Source organism: Ranitomeya imitator, chromosome 6 (genome assembly GCF_032444005.1).
Source record: "Ranitomeya imitator isolate aRanImi1 chromosome 6, aRanImi1.pri, whole genome shotgun sequence".
NCBI classification, from domain to species: domain Eukaryota; kingdom Metazoa; phylum Chordata; class Amphibia; order Anura; family Dendrobatidae; genus Ranitomeya; species Ranitomeya imitator.
The window spans coordinates 326,443,444-326,470,870 of record NC_091287.1 but is presented as its reverse complement, the minus strand read 5'-3'; the positions used below and the strand labels follow the sequence as shown (position 1 = coordinate 326,470,870).

Here is a 27,427-nt window from a genome sequence, read left to right as displayed (position 1 = left end):
TTATAGCCCCTGTGACGCCGCAGACAGCAAGCCAATCACTGCAATGCCCTTCTCTAAGATGGTGGGGACCAGGACCTATGTCATCACGCTGCCCACACTCTGCGTTTACCTTCATTGGCTGAGAAATGGCGCTTTTCGCGTCATTGAAACGCGACTTTGGCGCGAAAGTCGCGTACCGCATGGCCGACCCCGCACAGGGGTCGGATCGGGTTTCATGAAACCCGACTTTGCTAAAAGTCGGCGACTTTTGAAAATGAACGACCCGTTTCGCTCAACCCTAGTCCTGACGCTATTCCCAAGTCGGCATTGAAACCCTGTTCGGCTTATTCCAGTTTCGAGTTATGCCATTCGGGATCACTCTCAGGAGTTTCTCTCATCACACACAGTTGTATGATCCCGCCAAGGACACTGCTGCATCACACCGCATTGCAATACTTACGAAATGCCTTGCGGACCGAGCCGTGGCGTCGTCCCAGCCATCCATCATCGCTTGGGCCACCTCATTCCATAGTCGCCGGATCGTCACGTTGTCTGAGTGCTGCGGAACCCGGGTGTCCCACAACGGGACTCGCTCATGGACCAGGGAGATGAGGATATCATTATCAATGGTCCTCATCCCGTTCTGGAACCTAGAAAAGAAAGAAATACTGTATATACTCGAGTATAAGCCGAGATTTTCAGCCCATTTTTTTTTTTGTTTTTTGGGCTGAAAGTTCCCCTCTCGGCTTATACTCGAGTCATACCAAGGGGTCGGCAGGGGAGGGGCAGCGGGGGCTGTCTAATTATACTCACCTACTCCTGGCACGGTCGCTGCACATCTTTTCCCCGGCGCCCCAGCTTCTTCCTGTACTGAGCGGTCACATGGGACTGCTCATTACAGTACTGTCCAATACTGTCTCTAGGTGATTTAGATGCTCTTCCCATGTCGCACTGTAGATGGCGATATCGTCCAGGTAGGCACAAGCATAGTCCTGGAGACCATCCAGAAGCCGGTCAGCCAGCCTCTGGAAGGTCGCTGGGGCATTCTTCATCCCGGCCAAAGGTGCATTGTCTAACCATTTTTTTTTTTAAAACAGTGCTCAAAGTCAGAACACCTTGGCGTTCAATGAAGGATCGCTTCAACAAGGACCTTCGTCAAGAGAGCTGGGTTCCCAGTGGTTCTGGAGCAAGGATCAGAAAATATAAGCATCACCGCATGCTGGCATTTTTGAGACCGGTTCTTGCCCAGAGAACGTAAGTATTTTTGTGGTGTATTGGATTGTGTCTTATTGCCTAATATGTATTTTTCTATTCCACAGGAGTTGGCGCTTTTACTATTGTAAATGTTTGGTACTAATGTTTTTCTGTTCTTTTCACAGCACCTGGAGCAGCACTCTTGATCCTGGTTCTGGAGCGGCCCTTCATCGAACAGCCACGGACCTGTCCCAGGCATCCACCAGCGCAGCAGCAGAAGGTGGGCCTGCAACACAGACTGGAGACCAGGAAGCTGGTCTATCAGGTGTTCCCCTGTCCCACTTTTCTGCCTCTTTTTTTTTTGTGCTCTTCCTGCCATCGGCAGACGGCCTCGGACAAGTCACTCATGCCCAAGTTTTTGCACTTGAGCTCGATCTTTCATGATGGACTCAAGGCGATGGGAGACAGACTGGATAGTGGCTTCAACCTTATGAATACACTTATCAAGGATGTCACCTGAAGCCTTGACCAAGTGAAAGCCGCCCTCCAGAGGCTAGCACATCATTTTTTTTATCAAATTGAAAAGGGCATATCTGAGTTCTTGAAAGTCTGGAAGTCATTGCCACAGCCAAAAACTCCAATGTCCATGGCGATAAAGCGACAGTCCGCATCTGCTATTGCCATGAGCACTACAGAAAAATATTTCTTGTAGTTAAAGTACTCTGATCCAGATCTGGTGGGTTTGGTAAAATCAGTATGTGCTTTCCATCCACTGCTCCCAAACAGTTGGGGAAATTACACACTCTCCAGAATTTGTCGACAATTTGCAGCCACATTTCCACGGTGGGTAGGGGGATAAATTTATCCCGGAGTACCTTCCACAAAGCCCGGCAGACAAGGTGGAAATTCCAAGTCGGTACTGAAAATGGAGCGATGATAAGCTCTCTCCGGTAGCTAGGAATCTGCCAAAAAAAGAAATAAACAAATTACGAACAATTATATTTATAATGGGGTTTTGCTAAACACATAAAGGAAAAAGACAAATAATACATGGCAGAACAATAATAATTATGACAGGCCTTTGTTTAGAATTATTATGTACCTTAATGTGACCAGGAGACGTTCCTCTGCAAGAATCGCTCTACGGAGCTGGGTGTCCTGTCTCCGGATGGCTCCTTCGACACGACCAACCAGATCCCGAAAGGTCTCTTGAGACATCCTGGTATATTCTGGAAATTTGTCCTGATTGAAATTGAGCTCTCTGTATATCATGTGGTAGGCTCCACGGTTCTCCCGAACTTCAATAATGGGGTGTCTCCAATAACGCCGACACCGTGTTCTTCTCTGTCTTTCTCTATTTCTTTGTTGCTCACAAGCAAACACCTAGGCAAGAAACAGCTTTATACTTAAATCCTGGTTGAAATAAAAGCTCACCATGCGAAGATCCATCGTGGCACAGGATACAGTAGCAAAATCTGAAGATTTTAGCTGTCCACAGGTCTATATAAAGATATCCCATAACACACGCACACTGTTGTCCCATTGGCGGTGTTTGTTTATCTAGATTTTTCTCCTGTAAAATTTTCCACCATGCGCGCAAAAAACACAAACGCATGCAAAATGCATGAAAAAGCATGCAAACGCAGCGTTTTTTTGACCGCATGCGTAAGCTTATGCGTCTAAAAGCCGCTTTGTTTGCATGCGGTTTATCATGCGTTTCAGGTTGCGGAAGATACACTGCGGATTCAACCGCAAATGTGAAACTAGCCTGTTGGTCACAACAAATATTGAATTAATTTACATTTTTCTTTTGTTCATTCACGTTACATTTTATTAATTGATAAAAATTAACTATCAACATCATTTCTCAAAGCATTCTTCACAGATGCCAAAAATATTTGTTCTGTAATATACAGTATACAGTATATATATATATATATATATATATATATATATATATATATATATATATATATATATATATATATATATTTACCCAGGTTGCTGGTGGAATTCATTGATGAAATGCAGAATGGCAGAGGCAAGCTGAACATCTTTTTCCCTCTCTGTGGCAAGGCGGTGGATATGAAATCGTACATGCAGATAGTTTTGAGCTCTTCATAATGGTGCGTTTTTGAAACCATATTCAATTTTTTTTTTAATAACTAGAATGTGTTGATTATGGTTTATCTTAGGCTTGCTGATATGGGCCATAATGTGGTTGGGGTTGATGTCTGTGATATAGGACTAAAAGAGTTTTTTTCGGAACATTATATCCCTTATACTGAAGAAGCTGTAGCCAAGATTCCTGGAGCCAAAGTATTTAAGGTTTGTGACTTGTTTCTTTGGCAGTTAAGCTTGTGTTCACACTCTGTTTGTTTGCAGATTTTACTCACACAGAAAATATTAGCAGGGCACATATGTTAAACCTGTGGCCTATATGTATGTATCTGTATTCCAAGTAAAAGCATGAACTAATTCAAAGTCAGGTACAGTAAAGCATATCAATCATGCATACATCAAAAGAAATTGTTCTGATGCATGTTTGGGCTATACACCGCGTTCCAAATTATTATGCAAATTATATTTTTCTCTGATTTTCCTAATTGGTCAATGCAAATGAGTTAGTATAATGTTCAAATCATCAAGCATTAGATTCTAAATAAAATTTTATTGGACGAACCTCTCAATAATAAAAGTATTTTTTTTTCCAAAACTGATGAATTCATCTGGCAGAAACCTTGCTCATTATGCCTTTGTTTGCACAAATCCATCTGTCATCTATATCAGCGACAAATCTTTTCACAGTACAATAATAATAATTTTATTTATATAGCGCCAACATATTCCGCAGCGCTTTACAAATTATAGAGGGGACTTGTACAGACAATACACATTACAGCATAACAGAAATACAGTTCAAAACAGATACCAGGAGGAGTGAGGGCCCTGCTCGCAAGCTTACAAACTATAATCACGCTTAAGTTTTCATACAATGGCTAATGTTTTTATACCTTGTCCAAGGCATTGCACTATTTGATGGTTTTCTGCAGCAGAGAGATAATTTTCATTTAAAATATTGCTTGAAAGATGTGGCCTGCTTAATAGTGTATAACATTCTTTTTAAGTAGTTTACCTTTAAGTAGACTCACATGGCAAACTAATTAACAAAGGTGTTTGAGATTAAATTCAGAGATCAAAAAAACCCTGAGACACAATACCATCAATGAGTTTATATGAAAATCTAAAATTTACATCTTTATGACACTAAAATCCAATTTGCATAATAATTTGGAACGCGGTGTAGTTACAAAAAAAGCAGTAGTGCAGATGGACACCACCCACCAATATCAAATAAAAATGTAGCAAAGATACATCAAAGTGTACATAGACACTAGATATTAATTGAATTCTACTTACATTTCCGAAAAATATGTTCATCAAAATGTGGATTATTTGTAATTCGCTTCCGTGACGATTCAGCAAAATGTAAATGGCCAATAAAGGGTAAAAAAAGCAAAAATCGTTATCCTAACCTCATCATTCACCTCTTCGGCTTCTCCACTGCTCATTATCACATGTCCTGTACTTGTCACTTATTGCGCACTTCGGGTAGTCATGATCTTTCGCGTACTTGAGCAAAATCCTCCTGGTAATTTCAGCATGAGAGCCAGGGTTCAGAAGATGAGACAAGATGTGGTAAAGAGCGTAAGGACTGGAAAAGTGAATTTCAGGATTTTTTTTATTTAATATGATGATTATGTTGTTTTGGGGTTTGTAGAGATTCCCAAAACATAACAATGAACATGTAACGCTCGCGCCCAGACTGGTTGGAGCGGGCCTGCGGGGGTGTGGCCCCACTGGACCACAGACCAGACTTCCCTGGAAGGGGCGTAACTAAGTAGCTTCCTAGGTGTTCGCTGGAGCCTCTGTTGGTGAGGACAGACTTGTGCGGCAGGTAGCTACCAGGTACCACTCCAGGGTGGAGTCTGACTGTGGATGCTGATCTGACCAGGAGACAGGACATAAACAGGCAGGTACAGCAGTGACACTGGCTGACGAACGGGTACGGCAGAGGCCCTGATGGGCAGACTGGCTTGAAGGAGATACTTGCAGGTAGACGGGCACGGCTGGCACTCTGGCAGACAGGTGGGCACGGCTGGCACTCTGGCAGACAGGCGGGTGTATGGAGACAGGTAAGATCCTGTACAGACTGGAGGGTATAAGGAAACAGGTAGGGACCTGTTCGGACTGGTGAATATAAAGAGACAGGTAAAGACCTGTACAGCAAGTGTTGCAGAACAGAGATAGAGCAAGGCCACAAGAGCAGATGCAAAGCAGAACCACAGGAGGTGGAGTTAGGAGCAGGAGGCGGAGCCAAGAAAAGAAACACAGGAAAGAGCAGAGAAGAAGAAGACTGAGATAAGAGCAGAGAAGAGGTGGAGCTAAAAGTAGAGGGAGAAGGCAGAGGAGAGGGAGGAGCTAAGGACGGAGATGCTAGAGGCAGAGCCAAGAGCGGAGACGCTGGAGGCGGAGCCAAGAGCGGGAAGGCACAGAGCCACAGGTTGTGGTGAGCAAAGCAAAGAGGCACAGAGCCACAGGTAGTGGCGAGCAAAGCAGAGAAGCACAGAACCACAGACAGTGGCAAGTAGAGCAGAGAGATAGCACAGAGATACACTCAGCAGAGTGGGAATGGCAACAACCAAAGCAGGAACAGACATAAATCAGAGTTCAGACAGGAACGGACATAGACCAGAGTTCAGACACAGATTCAGACCAGGGTATGACGCCCCACTGGGTGGCAAACACAGACCAGGGTACTATGCCCCACTGGGTTGCGGACACAGAGACCGAACCAGACACCTCAGCAGCAAAGTACTGACTGAGAAAGTAAGTTTGCTCCGGCGTCCTCCAATGGGTGAGGACGCCTTAAAGGGACTCTGTCACCTGAATTTGGAGGGAACAATTTTCAGCCATAGAGGCGGGGTTTTCGGGTGTTTGATTCACCCTTTCCTTACCCGCTGGCTGCATCCTGGCTGCAATATTGGATTGAAGTTCATTCTCTGTCCTCCGTAGTACATGCCTGCACAAGGCAATCTTTCCTTGCGCAGGCGTGTACTATGGAGGACAGAGAATGAACTTCAATCCAATATTGCAGCCAGTATGCAACCAGCAAGTAAGGAAAGGGTGAATCAAACACATGAAAACACCGCCCCTATGGCTGAAAATTGTTCCCTCCAAATTCAGGTGACAGAGTCCCTTTAAGAATCAGAGGCCTCTAGGCTATTGGCCAGAGACACCTTAGGGTACCGTCACACAGTGGCACTTTGGTCGCTAGGACGGCACGATCCGTGATGTTCCAGCGATATCCTTACGATCTCGCTGTGTCTGACACGCTACTGCGATCAGGGACCCCGCTGAGAATCGTACGTCGTAGCAGATCGTTTGAAACTTTATTTCGTCGCTGGATCTCCCGCTGACATCGCTGAATCGGCGTGTGTGACGCCGATTCAGCGATGTCTTCACTGGTAACCAGGGTAAATATCGGGTTACTAAGCGCAGGGCCGCGCTTAGTAACCCGATATTTACCCTGGTTACCAGTGTAACTGTAAAAAAAACAAACACTACATACTTACATTCCCGGTGTCTGGTCATGTCCCTCGCCTTCAACTTCCCGCACTGACAGGTGAGCGCCGGCCAGCCGTAAAGTACAGCGGTGACGTCACCGCTCTGCTTTCCGGCTGTCCGGCGCTCACTGTCAGTGCAGAGAAGCACAGCGCCGAGGGACGCGACAGGAATGTAAGTATGTAGTGTTTGGGGTTTTTTACGTTTACGCTGGTAACCAGGGTAAACATCGGGTTACTAAGTGCGGCCCTGCGCTTAGTAACCCGATGTTTACCCTGGTTACCGGGGACTTTGGGATCGTTGGTTGCTGGAGAGCTGTCTGTGTGACAGCTCTCCAGCGACCAAACAGCGACGCTGCAGCGATCGACATCGTTGTCGTATCGCTGCAGCGTCGTTTTAGTGTGATGGTACCCTTAGGGAGGTGCACACAGACTGAATAAGAAACAGGAGTTGCTGGCGCCGCCCCCCTATGCACACAAACAGAAAGTGTACACAGAGCAAGCGGCCATGGAGCACACGGCATGGAGCCAGCAGCAGACAGATCTCACAGCATGGCACTGGGTGAGTGAGTTGATGTAACAGGAAGGTGGGGTATGGACGGCCATGCAATGATGCCGGCAGGGTTCTTACAGGACATTAGATTTGTAAAGAATAACTTCTCCACTAATCAAATTTCCCAGGAAAATCCAAATTTGAATTTTGCCTGATCCACCCATATCTAAAAGACATCAAAAACTGAAGACACAGCAAAAGAAAATGCACAGACTCATGTACATCAAATAATGTATAATTTTTATTTAAAATCAATGCAAATTCTGTACAAATAAAAAAAGCCTGATATACTTACTAATGCAGATAAGCAATGCTGAACTGTATCCATACTCCCCCTCCCTACCCCCCCCCCTGAAAAAAAAAATGGCAAAGGTGAAAGAATATTGGTTCTCCTTTGTACAGGCGAGTACTCCCCATACTTAGATAAATATTTTCTTTGGAAAATCCAAGACCATTTCAGGTTCCCCCTCACATTCTACCACGTCTACACAAACCATATAGTGCTGTTAACAGTGCCCCAGTCAGTAATAATGCCTCTTCTTTGTCCTACATAGTTATACTACACTCCTGTTGTGCCCCACACAATAACAGTGCCCTCTGTCGGCCCATACACAGCTATAATGTTTCCTCTGTACTAAATTGTAGGAATGATGCTCCCCTGTGCCTCCTTAAGCACTGTATAGCAATAAACTCCGTACCTCGTTATAATAATGCTATCTTGTGCCTCCTTACAGCTACACAGCACCATACAAAAATAACTCCTTTGTGCCTCCCTTAATAATAACCCTCATTGACACCTTATAACATGGGTGGGGAACTTCCAGCCCGAGGGCCATTTGCGTCCTCTTTTCTGGCCCCGGGCAGATTTCCGGTGACCGCAGTGCTCGAGCCAGGGATCACAGTGCTCAGGCAATAGCTGAAAAAAATGGACAGCCACCTCCCATTTAATTGCTTCTCACACTGAGTGCACGCACACGCAGCGATAACTACTGAATGCTGCAGTGCATTCAATGAAGGCTTATGGCCTTACGTTTTTCAGCATCAAGGTGTCCTTTGTTGGATGAGTCAGCGTGCTCTGCTCTCCAATCCCACTGACGAGGACAACTGCAGTGTTAGCCCCAGACCATCATGAAAAGTATATGTCCGATAGTCTCATATGCTCAAAACCCCTTCCTGTGATGTATATGCTTCAAGCCTTCCTATGATGTATGTCCCCAGCTCCTCCTATGATGTTTATGCTCCAAGCCCTATGCCCCTCCTGTGATGTTTATGTCCCTAGCCACTCCTCTGATGTATATGCCCCAGCCCCCCTGTGATGTATATGCCCCCAGCCTTTCCTGTGATATATATGCAACAGCACTCCAGTGATTTATATGCTCCCAGCCCCTCCTGTGATGTGCATGCCCCCTGTGCCTCTTGTGACGTATATGCCCCAACCCCTCTTGTGATGTATATGCCTCATCCCCTCCTGTGATGTATTTGCCCCAAAATATCTAGTGATATATATGCCCCAGCATCTCCTTTAATGTATATTTCCCAGTGTCTACTGTAATGTATAAGCTGCAGCTCCAATGTCTATGTGATGTATATACAATAGTCTATCTCCTATGGGATTTATATAGAGCAGTCTCGGTGTCTCCTATGTGATGTATATACTGCAACCCCAGTGTCTCCTATATGATGTATACAGCAGTCTTGGTGTATCCTATGTGATGTACAGTTGTGCTCAAAAGTTTACATATCCTCGCATAGTTTTTGCTATCTTGGCCTTTGTTCAGAGAATATAAATGATAACACCAAAGCTTTTCTCCACTCATGGTTAGTGGTTGAGTGAAACCATTTGTTGTCAAACTACTGTGCTTTCTCTTTTTAAATCATAATGACAACCCAAAACATCCAAATGACCCTGAAGAAAAGTTCACATACCCTGGTGATTTTGGCATGATAGCATGCACAGACGTTGACACAATAAGGTTTGAATGGCTACTAAAGGTAGCATCCTTACCTGTGACCTGTTTGCTCGTAATCAGTTTGTGTGCGTTTTTGGGATCCAGACAAACTCTTTCATCTTTCATCCAGCCACTGCGTTTCGGAATTGTGAGTCATGGGGAAAGCAAAAGAATTGTCAATGGATCTACGGGAAAAGGTAGTTGAACTGTGTAAGACAGGAAAGGGATACAAAAAGATATCCAAGGAATTGATATTGCCAGTCAGCAGCGTTCAAATTGTGATTAACAAATGGAAAATCAGGGGCTCTGTAAAAACAAAATCACGGTCAGGTAGACCACAAAAATGTTGTCCACAACTGCCAGGAAAATTGTTCGGGATGCAAAGAAAAACCCACAAATAACATCAGCTGAAATACAGGACTCTCTGAAAACTAGTGGTGTGGCTGTTTCAAGATGCACAATAAGGAGGCACTTCAAGAAAAATGGGCTGCATGGTCGAGTCGTCAGAAGAAAGCCATTACTGTGCAAATGCTGCAAAGTATCTGGCCTATAATACGCAAAACAGCACAGAAACAAACCTCAAAACTTCTGTAACAAGGTAATTTGGAGTGATGAGACAAAAATTTTACTTTTTGGCCACAACCATAAACATTACATTTGGAGAGAGGTCAACAAGGCCTATGATGAAAGGAACACCATTCCTACTGTAAAGCATGGAGGTGGATCGCTGCTTTGTGAGCTACAAAGGCACAGGAAACTTGGTCAAAGTTGAAGGAAAGATGAATGCAGCACGTTATCAGCAACTACAACTACTTATCACAATAAGGGTAAGGTAATTAAATTTTGACCAAATATAGCAGGATAAATTTCAAGTTGATAATTTTGTACAGTCCCAGAGTGGTGGTATAAATACCCAAATGATCCCTTGAAAAAAAAGATTCTACATCCCTGCCTTATAATAATGACCCCATACTTCATTACAATAATAAAAACACCCCCTGTGCTTTCTTATAATAATGACTCCTTACTTCCTCTACATTAATAACGATCCCCTCCTTATAATAATGACCCTCAGTACCTTTTTATTGTAATAATACTCCTGATCAGGGGTGTGCATAGGGATAGCAGGCCCCTAGCAGGCCCCTACAGCAAAGGTCCTATCATGTCACAGTCAAAGAAGTGCAGGTCTCCCAACTTTTTAAGAAATAGAGGATATACATTGCAGAATTTACACAATTATTTTGCCCCTACTGAAGACCCTAAGTGATCTCACCCCCAATGATACCCCTTTCATGACCACCATAGAACTTATGCCCCCACAGGTTATGATGACTCCAAACAGTATGATTGCCCCATAAATTCCACATAAAAGATGATTCCCCTCAGCATCACACACAGTAAGATGGTCACCATAGCCCTCCATACAGTATGTTATCCACCACAGCCCCCAATGTGTAGTATGGGGAGCACCACAGACCCCCAAACAATTTGATGTTCACCACACACCTCTATATAAAACATGATGTCCGCCAAATGCCCCCATACGGTATGATAGCCCTTATACAGTATAATGCCCCCCATAGCCACTGCATACAGTGTAGTGGTCACCAAAGCCCCCACCCACAGTATAATGGCACCCATAGATCTAGACATAGTATGATGACCTCCACAGACCTGCACTAAGTATGATGGTTCCTCAACAGCTACCTCACAAAGTATCATTTCCACCACAGCCACTCCAAACAGTATAATATCCATAACAACCACCCCACATGGTATGATGGTCCTCCAAAGCCAACCTACTTAGTATGATGGATCTTCCACAACCCCACTCCTCACACTATGATGATCCCCACAGCCCCAATATAGTATGATGGTTCCCCCACCGTCCCCCATATAGTTTGATGGTCCCCCAACAGACCTCCCATATAGTGTGTTGGTTCCCCAACACCTCCATAAAATATATCGACACTTCATATAGTATGAAGGTTCCCCGACAACCCCTGCATCGTGACGCCGATGTCCCCTGCGTGATATTGGCCTCTGGTCGGCCGCAGACTGAAGAGAAGCCCGTGGCCTGCTAAGGACTACGTATCAGCCTTCTAAGGACTAAGGCAGGGGTCCCCAACTCCAGTCCTCAAGGCCCACCAACAGGCCATGTTTTCAGGATTTCCTTTGCATTGCACAGGTGATGCAATTATTACCTGGGCAAGACTAAGGAAATCCTGAAAACATGACATGTTGGTGGGCCTTGAGGACTGGAGTTGGGGACCCCTGGACTAAGGCATACTGCCAAAATGCATAGATTTGCTATAGATTTGCTATATATCAAGCAATGTTTGTTCCTTTTTAAATAATAAAAAGAATAAAGCTCAGTGTTTCAACTCACAAGTTCCCTAGTTGGATATTGGGATCCTTTCCTTCTGAGAATTATCCCAGGCTCTGGCATTTCCATGCAGGGGAATTACTTATAATAGTGGATATTTATCAGTGGTAGGCTGAGTTACTGTCTCAAATTATTTCTTGTGCATCGTCTGTTGGTCATTTATAGTTTAGTTATAGTTTAGTGTTTGATTTGTTATTCTGGGATACATTGCACTTTATCAGCTGCTTTGCTTCTATTCTACATTTATATTCATTAACACTTGAATTTTGAATTGTAAACTTGTGGTAATTATTCCTTAACTGGAATTTTATAGTAGTGTTTGATCAGAATTTTTGTATATCCTAGAATTGTTTCATCTTGTAGCTTGCAGAGAGCTGCACAAAGGAGGACCCATATAGACCCTCAATCCTTATTTTTTAGGAAGTGTGAATTCAGGACACCATTTATCGGCATTAATATTGTAGTATATCAGATTTTAAGTGTTCATCATTTTTGTGTTTGTCCATTTCAATTTACAGTATGTTAAATAAAAGTGATAGATTATTATGAACATGGGTGCGTGTATAGTTTTTTATGTGTTTTTTCTTATTCTTTTATTGGAATGGTACATAAATCCTAGTGATTTAGTTTCATACTGCATTGCAAATGTATATTTTTTAATGTAGGTGGTGAGAAAGGCAGATTATGAAGAACTTTACTACCATCTATCTTGGGGGCAGCGTGAAAATAATCCAGCCAGGCCTATAATGTATTTGATATTATTCATAGATGTTACATAGTCCAATGGCAAGTCTCCTCCTCCCACCTCCCACAAAAATAAGGATTTCTCAATGATTGCCACTGAAGATTGGACAAAAAAAAAACATTTCAAAACAGCAGTTGGACCTCATTATTTATTACTGTGGGTAAACCTCTTTTTATACACCGTATGTTTAATATCCACATTATTTGATTTCAGAGTGTATCTGGGAACATTGAATTGTACAGCTGCAGTATTTATGACGTTTCTCAGTAAGTATTCACTCCATAAGATCTTTTACCGGATACCAGAACCCAACTTATAGCAATATTTTTTTCTTAACCCCTTCCCGACCTGTGACACAGCGTATGCGTCATGAAAGTTGGTGCCAATCCGACCCGTGACGCATATGCTGTGTCACAGAAAGATCGCGTCTCTGCAGATCGGGTGAAAGGGTTAACTCCCATTTCACCTGATCTGCAGGGAGAGGGGGAGTGGTAGTTTAGCCCAGGGGGGCTTCACAAACCCCCCCCCCCCGTGGCTACGATCGCTCTGATTGGCTGTTGAAAGTGAAACTGCCAATCAGAGCGATTTGTAATATTTCACCTAAAAAACTGGTGAAATATTACAATCCAGCCATGGCCGATGCTGCAATATCATCGGCCATGGCTGGAAACACTTATGTGCCCCCACCCCACCGATCTCCCCCCCAGCCCTCCGATCTGTGGTCCGCTCCCCTCCGTCCTGTGCTCCGCTCACCCGTCCTGTCCGCTCCCCCCGTGCTCCAATCCCACCCCCCGTGCTCCAATCCAACCCCTCCGCACTCCGATCCCCCCAGGCACAGCGATCCCCCCCGTGCTCCGATCCACCCCCCCGCACAGCGATCCCCCACCCCATGCTCCAATCCACCCCCCGTGTTCCGATTCACTCCCCCCCATGCTCCGATCCACCCCCCAGTGCTCCGACGACCCCCTCTGTGCCCTGATCTCCCCCCCCTTATACTTACCTAGCCTCCCGGGGTCCGTCCGTCTTCTTTCCTGGGCGCCGCCATCTTCCAAAATGGCGGGCGCATGCGCAGTGCGCCCGCCGAATCTGCCGGGCGGCAGATTCGTTCGCTGTGATAAAACCAATCACAGTGATCAAAATAAAAAAAAACAGTAAATGACCCCCCCCCCCCTTTGTCACCCCCCATAGGTAGGGACAATAATAAAATAAAGAATTTTTTTTTTTCCACTAAGGTTGGGGTAAGGGTTAGGGTTAGGGTTAGGGTTTCGGTATGTGCACAATTATTCTGGTCCTCTGCAGATTTTTCCGCAGCGGATTTTATAAATCCGCAGTGCTAAACCGCTGTGGATTTATCGTGGATTTACCGCGGTTTTTCTGTGCATTTCACTGCGGTTTTACAACTGCGATTTTCTATTGGAGCAGTTGTAAAACCGCTGCGGAATCCGCAGAAAGAAGTGACATGCTGCAGAATGTAAACCGCCGCGTTTCCGTGCAGTTTTTCTGCAGCATGTGTACAGCGATATTTGTTTCCCATAGGTTTACATTGAACTGTAAACTCATGGGAAAGTGCTGCGGATCCGCAGCGTTTTCCGCAGCGTGTGCACATACCTTTAGAATTAGGCTATGTGCACACGGTGTGGATTTGGCTGCGGATCCGCAGCGGATTGGCCGCTGCGGATTCGCTGCAGTGTTCCATCAGGTTTACAGTACCATGTAAACATATGGAAAATCAAATCCGCTGTGCCCATGGTGCGGAAAATACCACGTGGAAACGGTGCGTGGTATTTTCCGCAGCATGTCAATTCTTTGTGCGGATTCCGCAGCGTTTTACACCTGTTCCTCAATAGGAATCCGCAGGTGAAATCCGCACAAAAAACACTAGCAACCCGCGGTAAATCCGCAGGTAAAGCGCAGTGCCTTTTACCCGCGGATTTTTCAAAAATGGTGCTGAAAAATCTCATACGAATCCGCAACGTTGGCACATAGCCTTAGGGTTAGGGTTGGGTTGGAATTACGGTTGTGGTTAGGGGTGTGTTGGGGTTAGGGTTGTGGTTAGGGTTACGGCTACAGTTGGGATAAGGGTTAGGGGTGTGTTGGAGTTAGAATTGAGGGGTTTCCACTGTTTAGGCACATCAGGGGGTCTCCAAACGCAACATGGCACCACCATTGATTCCAGCCAATCTTGTATTCAAAAAGTCAAATGGTGCTCCCTCACTTCCGAGCCCCGACGTGTGCCCAAACAGTGGTTTACCCCCACATATGGGGTACCAGCATACTCAGGACAAACTGCGCAACAATAATTGGGGTCCAATTTCTCCTGTTACCCTTGAGAAAATAAAAAATTGCTTGCTAAAACATCATTTTTGAGGAAAGAAAAATGATTTTTTATTTTCACGGCTCTGCGTTGTAAACGTCTGTGAAGCACTTGGGGGTTCAAAGTGCTCACCACATATCTAGATAAGTTCCTTGGGGGGTCTAATTTACAAAATGGGGTCACTTGTGGGGGGTTTCTACTGTTTAGGCACACCAGGGGCTCTGCAAACGCAACGTGACGTCCGCAGACCATTCCATCAAAGTCTGCATTTCAAAAGTCACTACTTCCCTTCTGAGCCCCGACGTGTGCCCAAACAGTGGTTTACCCTCACACATGGGGTATCAGAGTACTCAGGAGAAACTGGACAACAACTTTTGGGGTTTAATTTCTCCTGTTACGCTTGGGAAAATAAAAAATTGCGGGCTAAAAAATCATTTTTGAGAAAAGAATTTTTATTTTTTTATTTTCATGGCTCTGCGTTATAAACTTCTGTGAAGCACTTGAGGGTTCAAAGTGCTCATCACACATCTAGATTAGTTCCTTTGGGGGTCTAGTTTCCAAAATGGGGTCATTTGTGGGGGATCTCCAATGTTTAGGCACACAGGGGCTCTCCAAACGCGACATGGTGTCCGCTAATGATTGGAGCTAATTTTCCATTTAAAAAGCCAAATGGCGTGCCTTCCCTTCTGAGCCCTGCCGTGCGCCCAAACAGTGGTTTACCCCCACATATGGGGTATCTGCGTACTCAGGACAAACTGGACAACAACAATTGGGGTCCAATTTCTCCTATTACCATTGGCAAAATAGGAAATTCCAGGCTAAAAATCATTTTTGAGGAAAGAAAAATTATTTTTTATTTTCATGGCTCTGCGTTATAAACTTCTGTGAAGCACCTGGGGGTTTAAAGTGCTCAGTATGCATCTAGATAAGTTCCTTGGGGGGTCTAGTTTCCAAAATGGGGTCACTTGTGGGGGAGCTCCAATGCATAGGCACACAGGGGCTCTCCAAACGCGACATGGTGTCCGCTAACAATTGGAGCTAATTTTCCATTCAAAAAGTCAAAAGGCGCGCCTTCCCTTCCGAGCCCTGCCGTGTGCCCAAACAGTGGTTTACCCCCACATATGAGGTATCGGCGTACTCGGGAGAAATTGCTCAACAAATTTTAGGATCCATTTTATCCTATTGCCCATGTGAAAATGAAAAAATTGAGGCGAAAAGAAATTTTTTGTGAAAAAAAAGTACTTTTTCATTTTTACGGATCAATTTGTGAAGCACCTGAGGGTTTAAAGTGCTCACTAGGCATCTAGATAAGTTCCTTGGGGGGACCAGTTTCCAAAATGGGGTCACTTGTGGGGGAGCTCCAATGTTTAGGCACACAGGGTCTCTCCAAATGTGACATGGTGTCCGCTAAAGAGTGCAGCCAATTTTTTATTCAAAAAGTCAAATGGCGCTCCTTCCCTTCCAAGCGCTGCCGTGCGCCCAAACAGTGGTTTGCCCCCACATATGAGGTATCAGCGTACTCAGGACAAATTGGACAACAACTTTCGTGGTTCAGTTTCTCCTTTTACCATTGGGAAAATAAAAAAATTGTTGCTGAAAGATCATTTTTGTGACTAAAAAGTTAAATGTTAATTTTTTCCTTCCATGTTGCTTCTGCTGCTGTGAAGCACCTGAAGGGTTAATAAACTTCTGAAATGTGGTTTTGTGCACCTTGAGGGGTGCAGTTTTTAGAATGGTGTCACTTTTGGGTATTTTCAGCCATATAGACCCCTCAAACTGACTTCAAATGTGAGGTGGTCCCTAAAAAAAATGGTTTTGTAAATTTCGTTGTAAAATGAGAAATCGCTGGTCAAATTTTAACCCTTATAACTTCCTAGCAAAAAAAAAAATTTTGTTTCCAAAATTGTGCTGATGTAAAGTAGACGTGTGGGAAATGTTATTTATTAACTATTTTGTGTCACATAACTCTCTGGTTTAACAGAATAAAAATTCAAAATGTGAAAATTGCAAAATTTTCAAAATTTTCTCCAAATTTCCGTTTTTATCACAAATAAACACAGAATTTATTGACCTAAATTTACCACTAACATGAAGCCCAATATGTCACGAAAAAACAGTCTCAGAACCGCTAGGATCCATTGAAGCGTTTCTGAGTTATTACCTCATAAAGGGACACTGGTCAGAATTGCAAAAAACGGCAAGGTCTTTAAGGTCAAAATAGGCTGGGTCATGAAGGGGTTAACATAAAAAAGTACCGTATCTTGAGTATCTGACTAATGATTTTGTGTCGTCTGCAGCTCGGTCATTGGAAGGTTTGATGGAATGTGGGACCGCGGAGCATTTGTAGCTGTGAACCCAAAAGACCGAGAACGGTTAGTTAATATGTGTAATCATAGAAATCTTTTCTATTGCTAAATAGGTTATAACTAAATTGATGCTTTTATTCATTTTAAAGTCTGTTTATTAAATGGTTAAATGGTCGCTAACGTTTCGGCAAGCTTCATAAATCAATAGTACCTGAAAATAAAAGAAATGTAACATGTTATGTGAGAAAACCGCTTTTATGCATCTTCCTTGTGAAAAATGCAGGATACAAATCATATCATGGCCAAAAAATAGTGTTATTCCTCATGTTACATTATGTCGAGGCGCCTGCTGTAAAGTAAATCTCCTAATCTGCTGTTGCAGAAGATTAGAGTCAAGTGAATTAAAAAGAAAACAAATGTTAAAAGATTTAAAAATTGGTTCTGCAATCAGTAGGGAGAATAATATATATACAAAGGCATCACAGATGTCCTGGCATTTGGACAGTATAAGGCTTTGGATTGCAATGCCATGTTATATAAGGATAAAATTAAGCCCTTATTTATGAACACAGATGTAATATTACTTTTTTAGTCATCCTTCTTACCTGCATCTTTTTTTTATTAATGTTGTATAGAGTAAATTCCTACTTGATGTATTGACGTACTATCCGTATTCTTTTTTCCCCACAGTTATGCCAACGATGTCTTGTCACTAATGGCTAAGGACTGTCGATACCTACTTGTAACAGTCGAATATGATATTAAGTTGGTCAGAGGTGAGAAGAACACTTGTTATATATGTCTTTACTCATACTTTTATATTTCATTTAAATGGTCTCAGTTTGTATTCGACTATATAGATTTTCAACTCTAAATATTTTCAATTTGGATATTGACTTAAGATCCCATCAACTGCAGTGATTGTTGCTCCATATTAAAATCAAATGTTGTCCTATAATTCAATAATTAAAATTGAGGTCCACACCATCAGGCTCTTCCATCCCCCCTCCCTCAGAGTAGCTGTCATATATCGTCCTCCAGGCTCACCCACCCAGTTCCTTGACTATTTTTCTGCCTGGCTGCCGCACTTCCTGTCCTCCGAATTACAAACCCTAATCCTGGGAGACTTCAACATCCCCATTCCCTCACATCTCCTCCAGTTTTTCTCTCCAGTCGTCACTACTCACTTAAGTAAAATTTTCAATCTCTACCTCTCCTCTGGTATTTTCCCCTCCTCCTTCACACACTCTATCATTACTCCATTATTAAAAATAACCTCCCTTGACCCATCCTGCACAAATAACTACAGACCAGTCTACAATCTCCCTTTTATTTCTAAACTCTTGGAGCGACTTGTCTACTCCCACCTTACCCGTTACCTCTCCACTCACTCTCTTCTAGATCCATTATAGTCCAGAATCTGCCCCCTACATTCTGCAGAAACAGTACTCATCAAAGTGACCAATAACCTTTTGACATTAAAACGCAACAGTCACCGCTCTGCAGCTTTCAACACTATTGACTACCACCTCCTACTCTCATAAAGGACACTGTTCTCTCCTGTTTCTCTTCCAATCTTTCTGACCGCTCCTTAAGTGTATCGGTTACTGGCTCCACATTGTCTCCTCTTTCTCTCACTATTGTTGTCCTTCAAGGTACACTTCTTGGCCCTCGTGTCTCCTCTCTCTTCAAGCCCCAAATGGACAGACCATCAGCAAGTTTAGCTTTCAGTACCATCTTTATGCTGATGACACACAACTATAGATGGCATCCCCTGACCTTACCCCCGCTGTACTACAGAACACCAGTGACTGTCTGCAGTTTCCAACATCATGTCTGCTCTCTATCTGAAACTCAACCTTTCCAAAACTGAACTTCTTCTGCTCCCTCCATCTACTGGCCTTCCTGAAGCTGACATCTCCCTCTCCGTGGGTGGCACCACAATTATGCACAGGCAGCATGCGTGCTGTCTGGGTGTTATGTTTTACACCAATATTTCCTTCATCTCCTATATACAATCTCTTGCCTGCGCTTGCCGCTTGCACCTAAAGAACATCTCTAGAATCTGCCCCTTTCTCACCATGGAAAGAAAAACCCTCACTGTTGCCCTGATCCACTCTCGCGTTGACTACTGTAATTCTCTATTAATTGGCCGTACCCTGACTAGATTTTGCTCTCTCCATTCCATCCTTAACCCCTTCATGACCGTGGGATTTTTCGTTTTTCCGTGTTCGTTTTTCACTCCCCTCCTTCCCAGAGCCATAACTTTTTTATTTTTCCGTCAATTTGGCCATGTGGGGGCTTATTTTTTGCAGGACGAGTTGTACTTTTGAACAACATCATTGGTTTTAGCATGTCATGTACTAGAAAACGGGAAAAAAATTCCAAGTGCGGTGAAATTGCAAAAAAAGTGCAATCCCACACTGGTTTTTTGTTTGGCTTTTTTGCTGGGTTCACTAAATGCTAAAACTGACCTGACATTATGATTCTCCAGGTCAGTACGAGTTCATAGACACCTAACATGACTAGGTTATTTTTTACCTAAGTGGTGAAAAAAAATTCCAAACTTTGCTAAAAAAAAAAAAAAAAAAAAATTGCGCCATTTTCTGATACTCGTAGCGTCTCCATTTTTCATGATCTGTGATCAGTTGAGGGCTTATTTTTTGCGTGCCGAGATGACATTTTTAATGATCGTATCTGCACCAAAATGCTTTCTTTTGATCGCCCGTTATTGCATTTTAATGCAATGTCGCAGCGACCAAAAAAACTTAATTCTGGCATTTCTAATTTTTTTCTCGCTACGCCGTTTAGCGATCAGGTTAATGCTTTTTTTTAATTGATAGATCGGGCGATTCTGAACGCGGCGATACCAAATATCTGTAGATTTGATTTTTTTTATTGATTTATTTTGATTGGGGCGAAAGGGGGGTGATTTAAACTTTTATATTTTTTTCACTTTTTTTTAACTTTTGCCATGCTTCAATAGCCTCCATGGGAGGCTAGAAGCAGGCACAGCACGATCGCCTCTGCTACATAGCAACGATCTGCTGTTTGCTGCTATGTAGCAGAAAATCAGGTGTGCTGTGAGAGCCGACCACAGGGTGGCGCTCACAGCTACCGGCGATCAGTAACCATAGAGGTCTCAAGGACCTCTATGGTTACCATTCTGAAGCATCGCCGACCTCCGATCATGTGACGGGGGTCGGCGATTACGTAATTTCCGGCCGCCCGGCCGGATGCGGTAGTTAAATGCCGCTGTCTGCGTTTGACAGCGGCATTTAACTAGTTAATAGGTGCGGGCAGATCGCGATTCTGCCCGCGCCTATTGCGGGCACATGTCAGCTGTTCAAAACAGCTGACATGTCCCGGCTTTGATGCGGGCTCACCACCGTAGCCCGCATCAAAGAGGGGCTTCTGACCTCGGACGTACTATCCCGTCCGAGGTCAGAAAGGGGTTAATGCAGCAGCAAGAGTCACCATTCTACACTAATCAGTACTCGGATGCTCCTGCTCTGTGCCAGTCATTGCACTGGCTGCTCATACATTATAGGATCCTTTTTAAACTGCTTTTCTCACCCATAAAGCTCTCCAGAGTGCAGCCCCCCCCCACCCCCCCTTACATCTCCTCCCTCATTTTTGTTTATCAGCCTATTTACTTGTTACTCTCCGCAAGCGACTTTTGACTAACATCCGCACTAATCCGTAGCTCCCACTCCTGACTCCAAGACTTCTCCCGAGTTGCACCAATCCTCTGGAATGGTCTACCCCAAGAAATTAGGACTAACCACAACTTACAGTTTTAGGTGCTCCCTAAAAACAAATCTGTTTTGGGCGGCCTATCACGTTCTTTTGTATATAGTTCATTCTCTACTTCACTGTACATAACTCTCATCAATCTTCACCGTACCCAAAAAAAACACTACAAATACTGGATGGTGGCTAGCTCATATATCTATTATCTATTCCCCATTTCCTCAAGATGGCCGGACTATCATCTATATATATAATTGCCTAAGGGTTTTTCCGTCTGTCTGTCTGTCTTTCTGTCTGTCTGTCTGTCTGTCCTGGAAATCCCGCGTCTCTGTTTGGTCGAGGCCGCCAGGCCTCGACCAATCAGCGACGGGCACAGTATCGACGTAGAAATCCCGCGTCTCTGATTGGTCGAGGCCGCCAGGCCTCACCCAATCAGCGACGGGCACAGCGACGATGATGTCATAAAGGATGTAGACATCCTGCGTCTCTGATTGGTCAAGGCCGCCAGGCCTCGACCAATCAGTGACGGGCACAGTGACGATGATGTCATAAAGGACGTAGAAATCCCACGTTTCTGATTCAGCGACGGGCACAGTATCGACGTAGATGTCATAATGGTTGCCATGGCGATGATGATGTCATAAAGGTTGCCTCGACCAATCAGCGACGGGCACAGTCTGCCGCGAATTCTGGAATCATCATTGTCCATATACTACGGGGACATGCATATTCTAGAATACCCGATGCGTTAGAATCGGGCCACAATCTAGTCTATATATATAATTGTCTAAGGGTTTTTCCGTCTGTCTGTCTTTCTGTCTGTCTGTCCTGGAAATCCGGCCTCTCTGATTGGTCGAGGCCGCCAGCGACGGGCACAGCATGGCGACGATGATGTCATAAAGGTTGTCTCGACCAATCAGCGACGAGCACAGTCTGCCACGAATTCGCCTCGACCAATCAGCGACGGGCACAGTATCAACATAGATGTCATAATGGTTGCCATGGCGACGATGATGTCATAAAGGTTGCCTCGACCAATCAGCGACGGGCACAGTCTGCCGCGAATTCTGGAATCATCATTGTCCATATACTACGGGGACATGCATATTCTAGAATACCCGATGCGTTAGAATCGGGCCACAATCTAGTCTATATATATAATTGTCTAAGGGTTTTTCCGTCTGTCTGTCTGTCTTTCTGTCTGTCTGTCCTGGAAATCCGGCCTCTCTGATTGGTCGAGGCCGCCAGCGACGGGCACAGCATGGCGACGATGATGTCATAAAGGTTGTCTCGACCAATCAGCGACGAGCACAGTCTGCCACGAATTCGCCTCGACCAATCAGCGACGGGCACAGTATCGACATAGATGTCATAATGGTTGCCATGGCGACGATGATGTCATAAAGGTTGCCTCGACCAATCAGCGACGGGCACAGTCTGCTGCGAATTCTGGAATCATCATTGTCCATATACTACGGGGACATGCATATTCTAGAATACCCGATGCGTTAGAATCGGGCCACAATCTAGTCTATATATATAATTGTCTAAGGGTTTTTCCATCTGTCTGTCTGTCTTTCTGTCTGTCTGTCCTGGAAATCCGGCCTCTCTGATTGGTCGAGGCCGCCAGCGACGGGCACAGCATGGCGACGATGATGTCATAAAGGTTGTCTCGACCAATCAGCGACGAGCACAGTCTGCCACGAATTCGCCTCGACCAATCAGCGACGGGCACAGTATCGACATAGATGTCATAATGGTTGCCATGGCGACGATGATGTCATAAAGGTTGCCTCGACCAATCAGCGACGGGCACAGTCTGCCGCAAATTCTGGAATCATCATTGTCCATATACTACGGGGACATGCATATTCTAGAATACCCGATGCGTTAGTTAGTTGTAAATAAGCCCCTGTACTTTGTGTCATCCCCACCTCACTGTAGATTATAAGCTCTTACGAGCAGGGTCATAATTATCTTTGCTTTAATTATTGTTTCACCTTTAACTTTGTTACTTATGACTGTTGTGTATGAACTGTCGAATTGTAAAGCGCTGTGGAACATATTGGCACTAAATAAATAAAGATTATTATTATTATTATTATTATTATTAATAAAATAAAAATGTAACTTTTATCGAAATAAGCTAATTCAGGGTGGGTTATGTTGGCTTCAATTAAGGGAAGTATTGGGGATGTATAAAATAATTCAAGAGGTTTCTAAGATGCTTTTTTTTCAATGAAGATCAAATTGATGTATTTTATTCATTATCACGGTTCTTCTACTGATGTACATCTTGAGCTGTAACCTTAAAACACCTGCCTCATATTGTGTAAGACGCCTTCAGGCAGCCAAAGCAGCTCTGACCTATCGTGTCATGGATTCCATCAAACCTTTGAAGATGTTTTGTGGTAGTGGGCACAAAATATCAGTAGCTGATCATTAAAGGCATACTCTTGAACGATTGCAGTGTGGCAGGGCAAATCATCCTGCTGAAGAGGCCACTGCCATTTGGGAATACCTTTGGCAGTGTAATTGGTCTGCAATAATATTTAGATAGGCGGAACATGTCAAAGTAACATCCACATGATGCCAAGAAAACGTGATTCCTCACACCAGGCTATCGTTTTCTATTACTCCATGGTCTAGTTCAGGTGCTCACTTGAACTACAGTACCATAACACCATGACCCATGTGAAAAAGCAATTTCAGCTGTAGACCAGGGACAGTGGAGACACTAACAGCCCCATACACAGAAAGCTACTATGTGCTGTGTTCTGACACCTTTCAGTAATAGTTGGCATTAACAATTTAAAATAGCTTTGTTATGATGTCAAATAAAAAAATATTTTGTGTTACTATGTTAGCCCCCCAAAACCCCATGTAAATAGTTTTATGCTAAAAAAAGACAAAAGTATTCTAAGATTGATATCTTTATTGGATAACCAGAAAAGTTATATTTGCAAGCTTTCAGAGCACAGAGGCTCCTTCGTCAGGCAATTTTCGATATATGTGGTTTGGGGGACAAATTCCCTTTAGCCTATGTTACACAGTAGAAATGATGGCAAGCATAACTGTTTTGTTTTTAATTTTTCTTAGGCCCTCCCTTTTACGTGTCTGATTCTGATCTACAAAATCTTCTTGGTAAGTAATTGCACATGATAATAAGGTAAAATGAATAGTTATAACAACTTGTGGCACTTTAATTGCGTTATCCAGAATTACAAAAACATGGGTCTTTTCTTCTAGAAACAGCATCACATCTGGACAATGTGTTTGATAGTGTTGAGAGACTTTTACTTTTATAGGATCGGGTCGGATTTCACGAAACCCGACTTTTTCAAAAGTCGGGTCGAGTGAAATCGGCCGATCCTATAAAAAAGTCGGGGTCGGGGTCGGCCGAAACCCGAAACCCAATGCAGTGCATTGGGTTTCCATGGTTCCCAGGGTCTGAAGGAGAGGAAACTCTCCTTCAGGCCCTGCGATCCATATTTAGGATCAGCGCTTCCAGAACCTTGCGGTGACGTCGCGGCTTGTGATTGGTCGCGCGAGCGGTCACATGGGCGGTCGCGCGACCAATCACAAGCCGCGACGTCACCGCAAGGTCCTGGAAGCGCTGATTCGAAGGAGGAAGGTTCCCGGTTAGTACCAGGGCGCGTCAGAGGGTGAGTATAGCGATATTTTTTATTTTAATTCTTTATTTTACACTTATATCTGAATTCCGATACCAATTCCCGATATCTTAAACATATCGGGAATCGGTATCGGAATTCCGATTCCAGATTCAGAAGATCGCCGACTTCATGGCCGACCCCACACAGGGGTCGGGTCGGGTTTCATGAAACCCGACCTTGCCAAAAGTCGGCGACTTCTGAATATTACCGACCCGTTTCGCTCAACCCTAGTGTTTGATATTGTAGCTCAGTTGCATTCACTGAAATGAAACCAAGCTGTAACAACAGACAACCAATGGATGGGTGTAGCACTGTTTCTAAAAGAAAGGATGTCTTATTTTATTTTTTACACTTATTTATTCAAATTTTCCAGGCTAAAACCTTAAGGCTATGTGCACATGTTGCGTTTTTTTGCGGTAAAAACGCTTAAAAAAACGCTTACAAAACGCTTCCCATTATTTCTAATAATTATTTCTAATTTCTAATTCCGCATTGTTGTGCACATGATGCGTTTTTTTCCACGAAAAAAACGCATCGCGGTAAAAAACGCAAGCATGTTCACTAATTTAGCGGAATTTCCAAGTTTTTTGCAGGTATTTTTTGTATTGGCAAGCTCTGTAAAAAAACGCGCAAAAAATGTGAGTGGATTTCCTGCGAAAGGAGTCAGGTTTTGCTCAGGAAAATTTTGCAGACATTCTGCAACGTGGGCACATAGCCTAAAAGTTAAAGATATGATTAACCGGGAGAGGGATAAAAAGGATTTAACATAATAAAATATTCTATTAGAACATTGTTTTCTATACATTTAATGTAACAAAAGGTTCCTCAGAAACACATTTCAGCAAGAGTACCCGGCGGCGAAACAGACATATAGGTCTTGATTCATCCAAGACCAGCGTTGTTCACGCCGGTCTTAATGAGTCTTAAAGAGGAGCACCTCCATGTGTGCCTCGCTACAAATCTTACTCCATTCGGGCACTGGAATGCCACCATTTGTCATGATCTTACGGCTGGCCACGACCAATCAGTGACAGGCACAGTCCAGCCGCAAATTGGCCACTCCCTACTCCCCTTCAGTCAGTGGCCACATAGGGTTTTAGCAGTCCGTTAAATGGACTGCGTTACACTGCGGCATAACGCGGTGTAACGCATGCCGTTAACGCTGCTATTAACCCTGTGTCACCAACTTTTTACTATTGATGCAGCATGAATAGTAAAAAGATCTAATGTTAAAAATAATAGTAAAAAAAAAATCATTATATTCTCACCTTCCGGCGCCTTTGCTGCTCCTCTCCTCGCGAAGATCCGGTCCCAAGAATGCATTGCGTCAATGACCGGAGATGACGTAGCGCTCTCGCGAGATGATGATGTAGTGGTCTCGCGAGACCGCAACATCAAGTGTTATTGCCGCAATGCATTCTTGGGACCGGAGCGTCACGAGGAGCATCGCTACACGCCTGGCCTGGATCCGGGGGCCGATGTAACGTGAGTATATAACTATTTTTTATTTTCTTTTTTTAAACAGGGATATGATGCCCACAATGCTATATGCTACGTGGGCTGTGTTATATACTGCCTGGGCTGTGTGATATGCTGTGTGGGCTGTGTTATATAATACGTCGCTGTACTATATACTACGTGGGCTGTGTAATATACTGCGTGGGCTGTTATATACTGTGTGGACTGTTATATACTGCATCGGCTGTGTTCTATACTGCGTGGGCTGTTATATACTGCGTGGCCTGTGTTATATACTATGTCTCTGTGCTATATACTACGTGGCTGTGCAATATACTACGTGGCTGTGTTATATACTACGTGGGCTGTGTTATATACTACATGGGCTGTGTTATATACTGCGTGGGCTGTGTTATATACTGCGTGGGCTGTGCTTTATACTACGTGGGCTGTGCTATATACTACGTGGACTGTGTTATATACTACTATACATATTCTAGAATACCCGATGCGTTAGAATTGGGCCACCATCTAGTATTATATAAAGGTTTTCGATTACAGATTATTTTCTGTCTGGTTCTTATACCTTCAGTGTCTCTGCATTTTGTCTTTCAGGTCGTTCATGTACTTTAAAGCTACTGAAGAAGATTGATGCACTTACTAATAAGCAGAAGCAATGGGGACTAGATTTTGTTTTTTGAAAAAAATTACCTTGTAACAGAAAGATTATAATAAAGTGTTTATGAAACTAGATTTTACACTACAAACTGCATACACTGCTAAATAGATCTCTAAGAACCAATAAGGCTGGTATACCTTTTTTTCCCAAAATGTTTTTATTTATTATTCATATAGAATGCATCAACAGTAGAGCAAACAAACCAAGAAGAAATAGACATTTAGGCCCATACTTATTTTCTTTTACACAGCCCCTCATCATCATCCCTTCTCCGCCAGCCACTCATCATCCCTTCTCCACACAGCCCCTCATCATCCCTTCTCCACACAGCCCCACATCATTCCTTCTCCGCACAGACCCTCATCATCATCCCCCATTCTCAGCACAGCCCCTCATCATCATACCCCCTTCTCCGCACAGCCCCTCATCATCCCCCCTTCTCCCCACAGCCCCTCATCACCCCCCTTCTCCGCACAGCCCCTCATCATCCCCCCTTCTCCGCATAGCCCCTCATCATCATCCCCTTCTCCACACAGCCCCTCATCATCATCTCCCTTCTCCGCACAGCCCCTCATCATCCCCCTTTTCCACACAGCCCCTCTTCATAATCCCCCTTCTCTGCACAGCCCCTCATCATCATCCCCCCTTCTCCGCAGAGCCCCACATCATCATCACCCCCTTCTCCTCACAACCGCTCAGCATCATCCCTTTCGGCACACCCAATCGTCATCATCATCATCCTCCTTCTCTGCACAGCTGCTCAGGCTTTGCACCCATGATCAGGAATAGCAGCATTTTGGAAGCTGTGCATTT

At 44.0% G+C, this 27,427-nt stretch overlaps 1 protein-coding gene across 1 annotated transcript; it reads left to right on the top strand.

Moving 5' to 3' along the window:
- The first annotated feature begins 1,195 nt into the window (after positions 1–1,195).
- On the top strand, positions 1,196–26,636 carry LOC138643381 (probable thiopurine S-methyltransferase). Its single transcript, XM_069732302.1, has 10 exons — positions 1,196–1,233; positions 1,359–1,453; positions 2,290–2,395; positions 3,174–3,266; positions 3,369–3,501; positions 12,644–12,696; positions 17,042–17,116; positions 17,741–17,826; positions 23,903–23,947; positions 26,551–26,636. Exons 1-10 carry the CDS (start codon positions 1,196–1,198, stop codon positions 26,634–26,636), a joined length of 810 nt encoding a protein of 269 aa, XP_069588403.1.
- Positions 26,637–27,427: the final 791 nt, after the last annotated feature.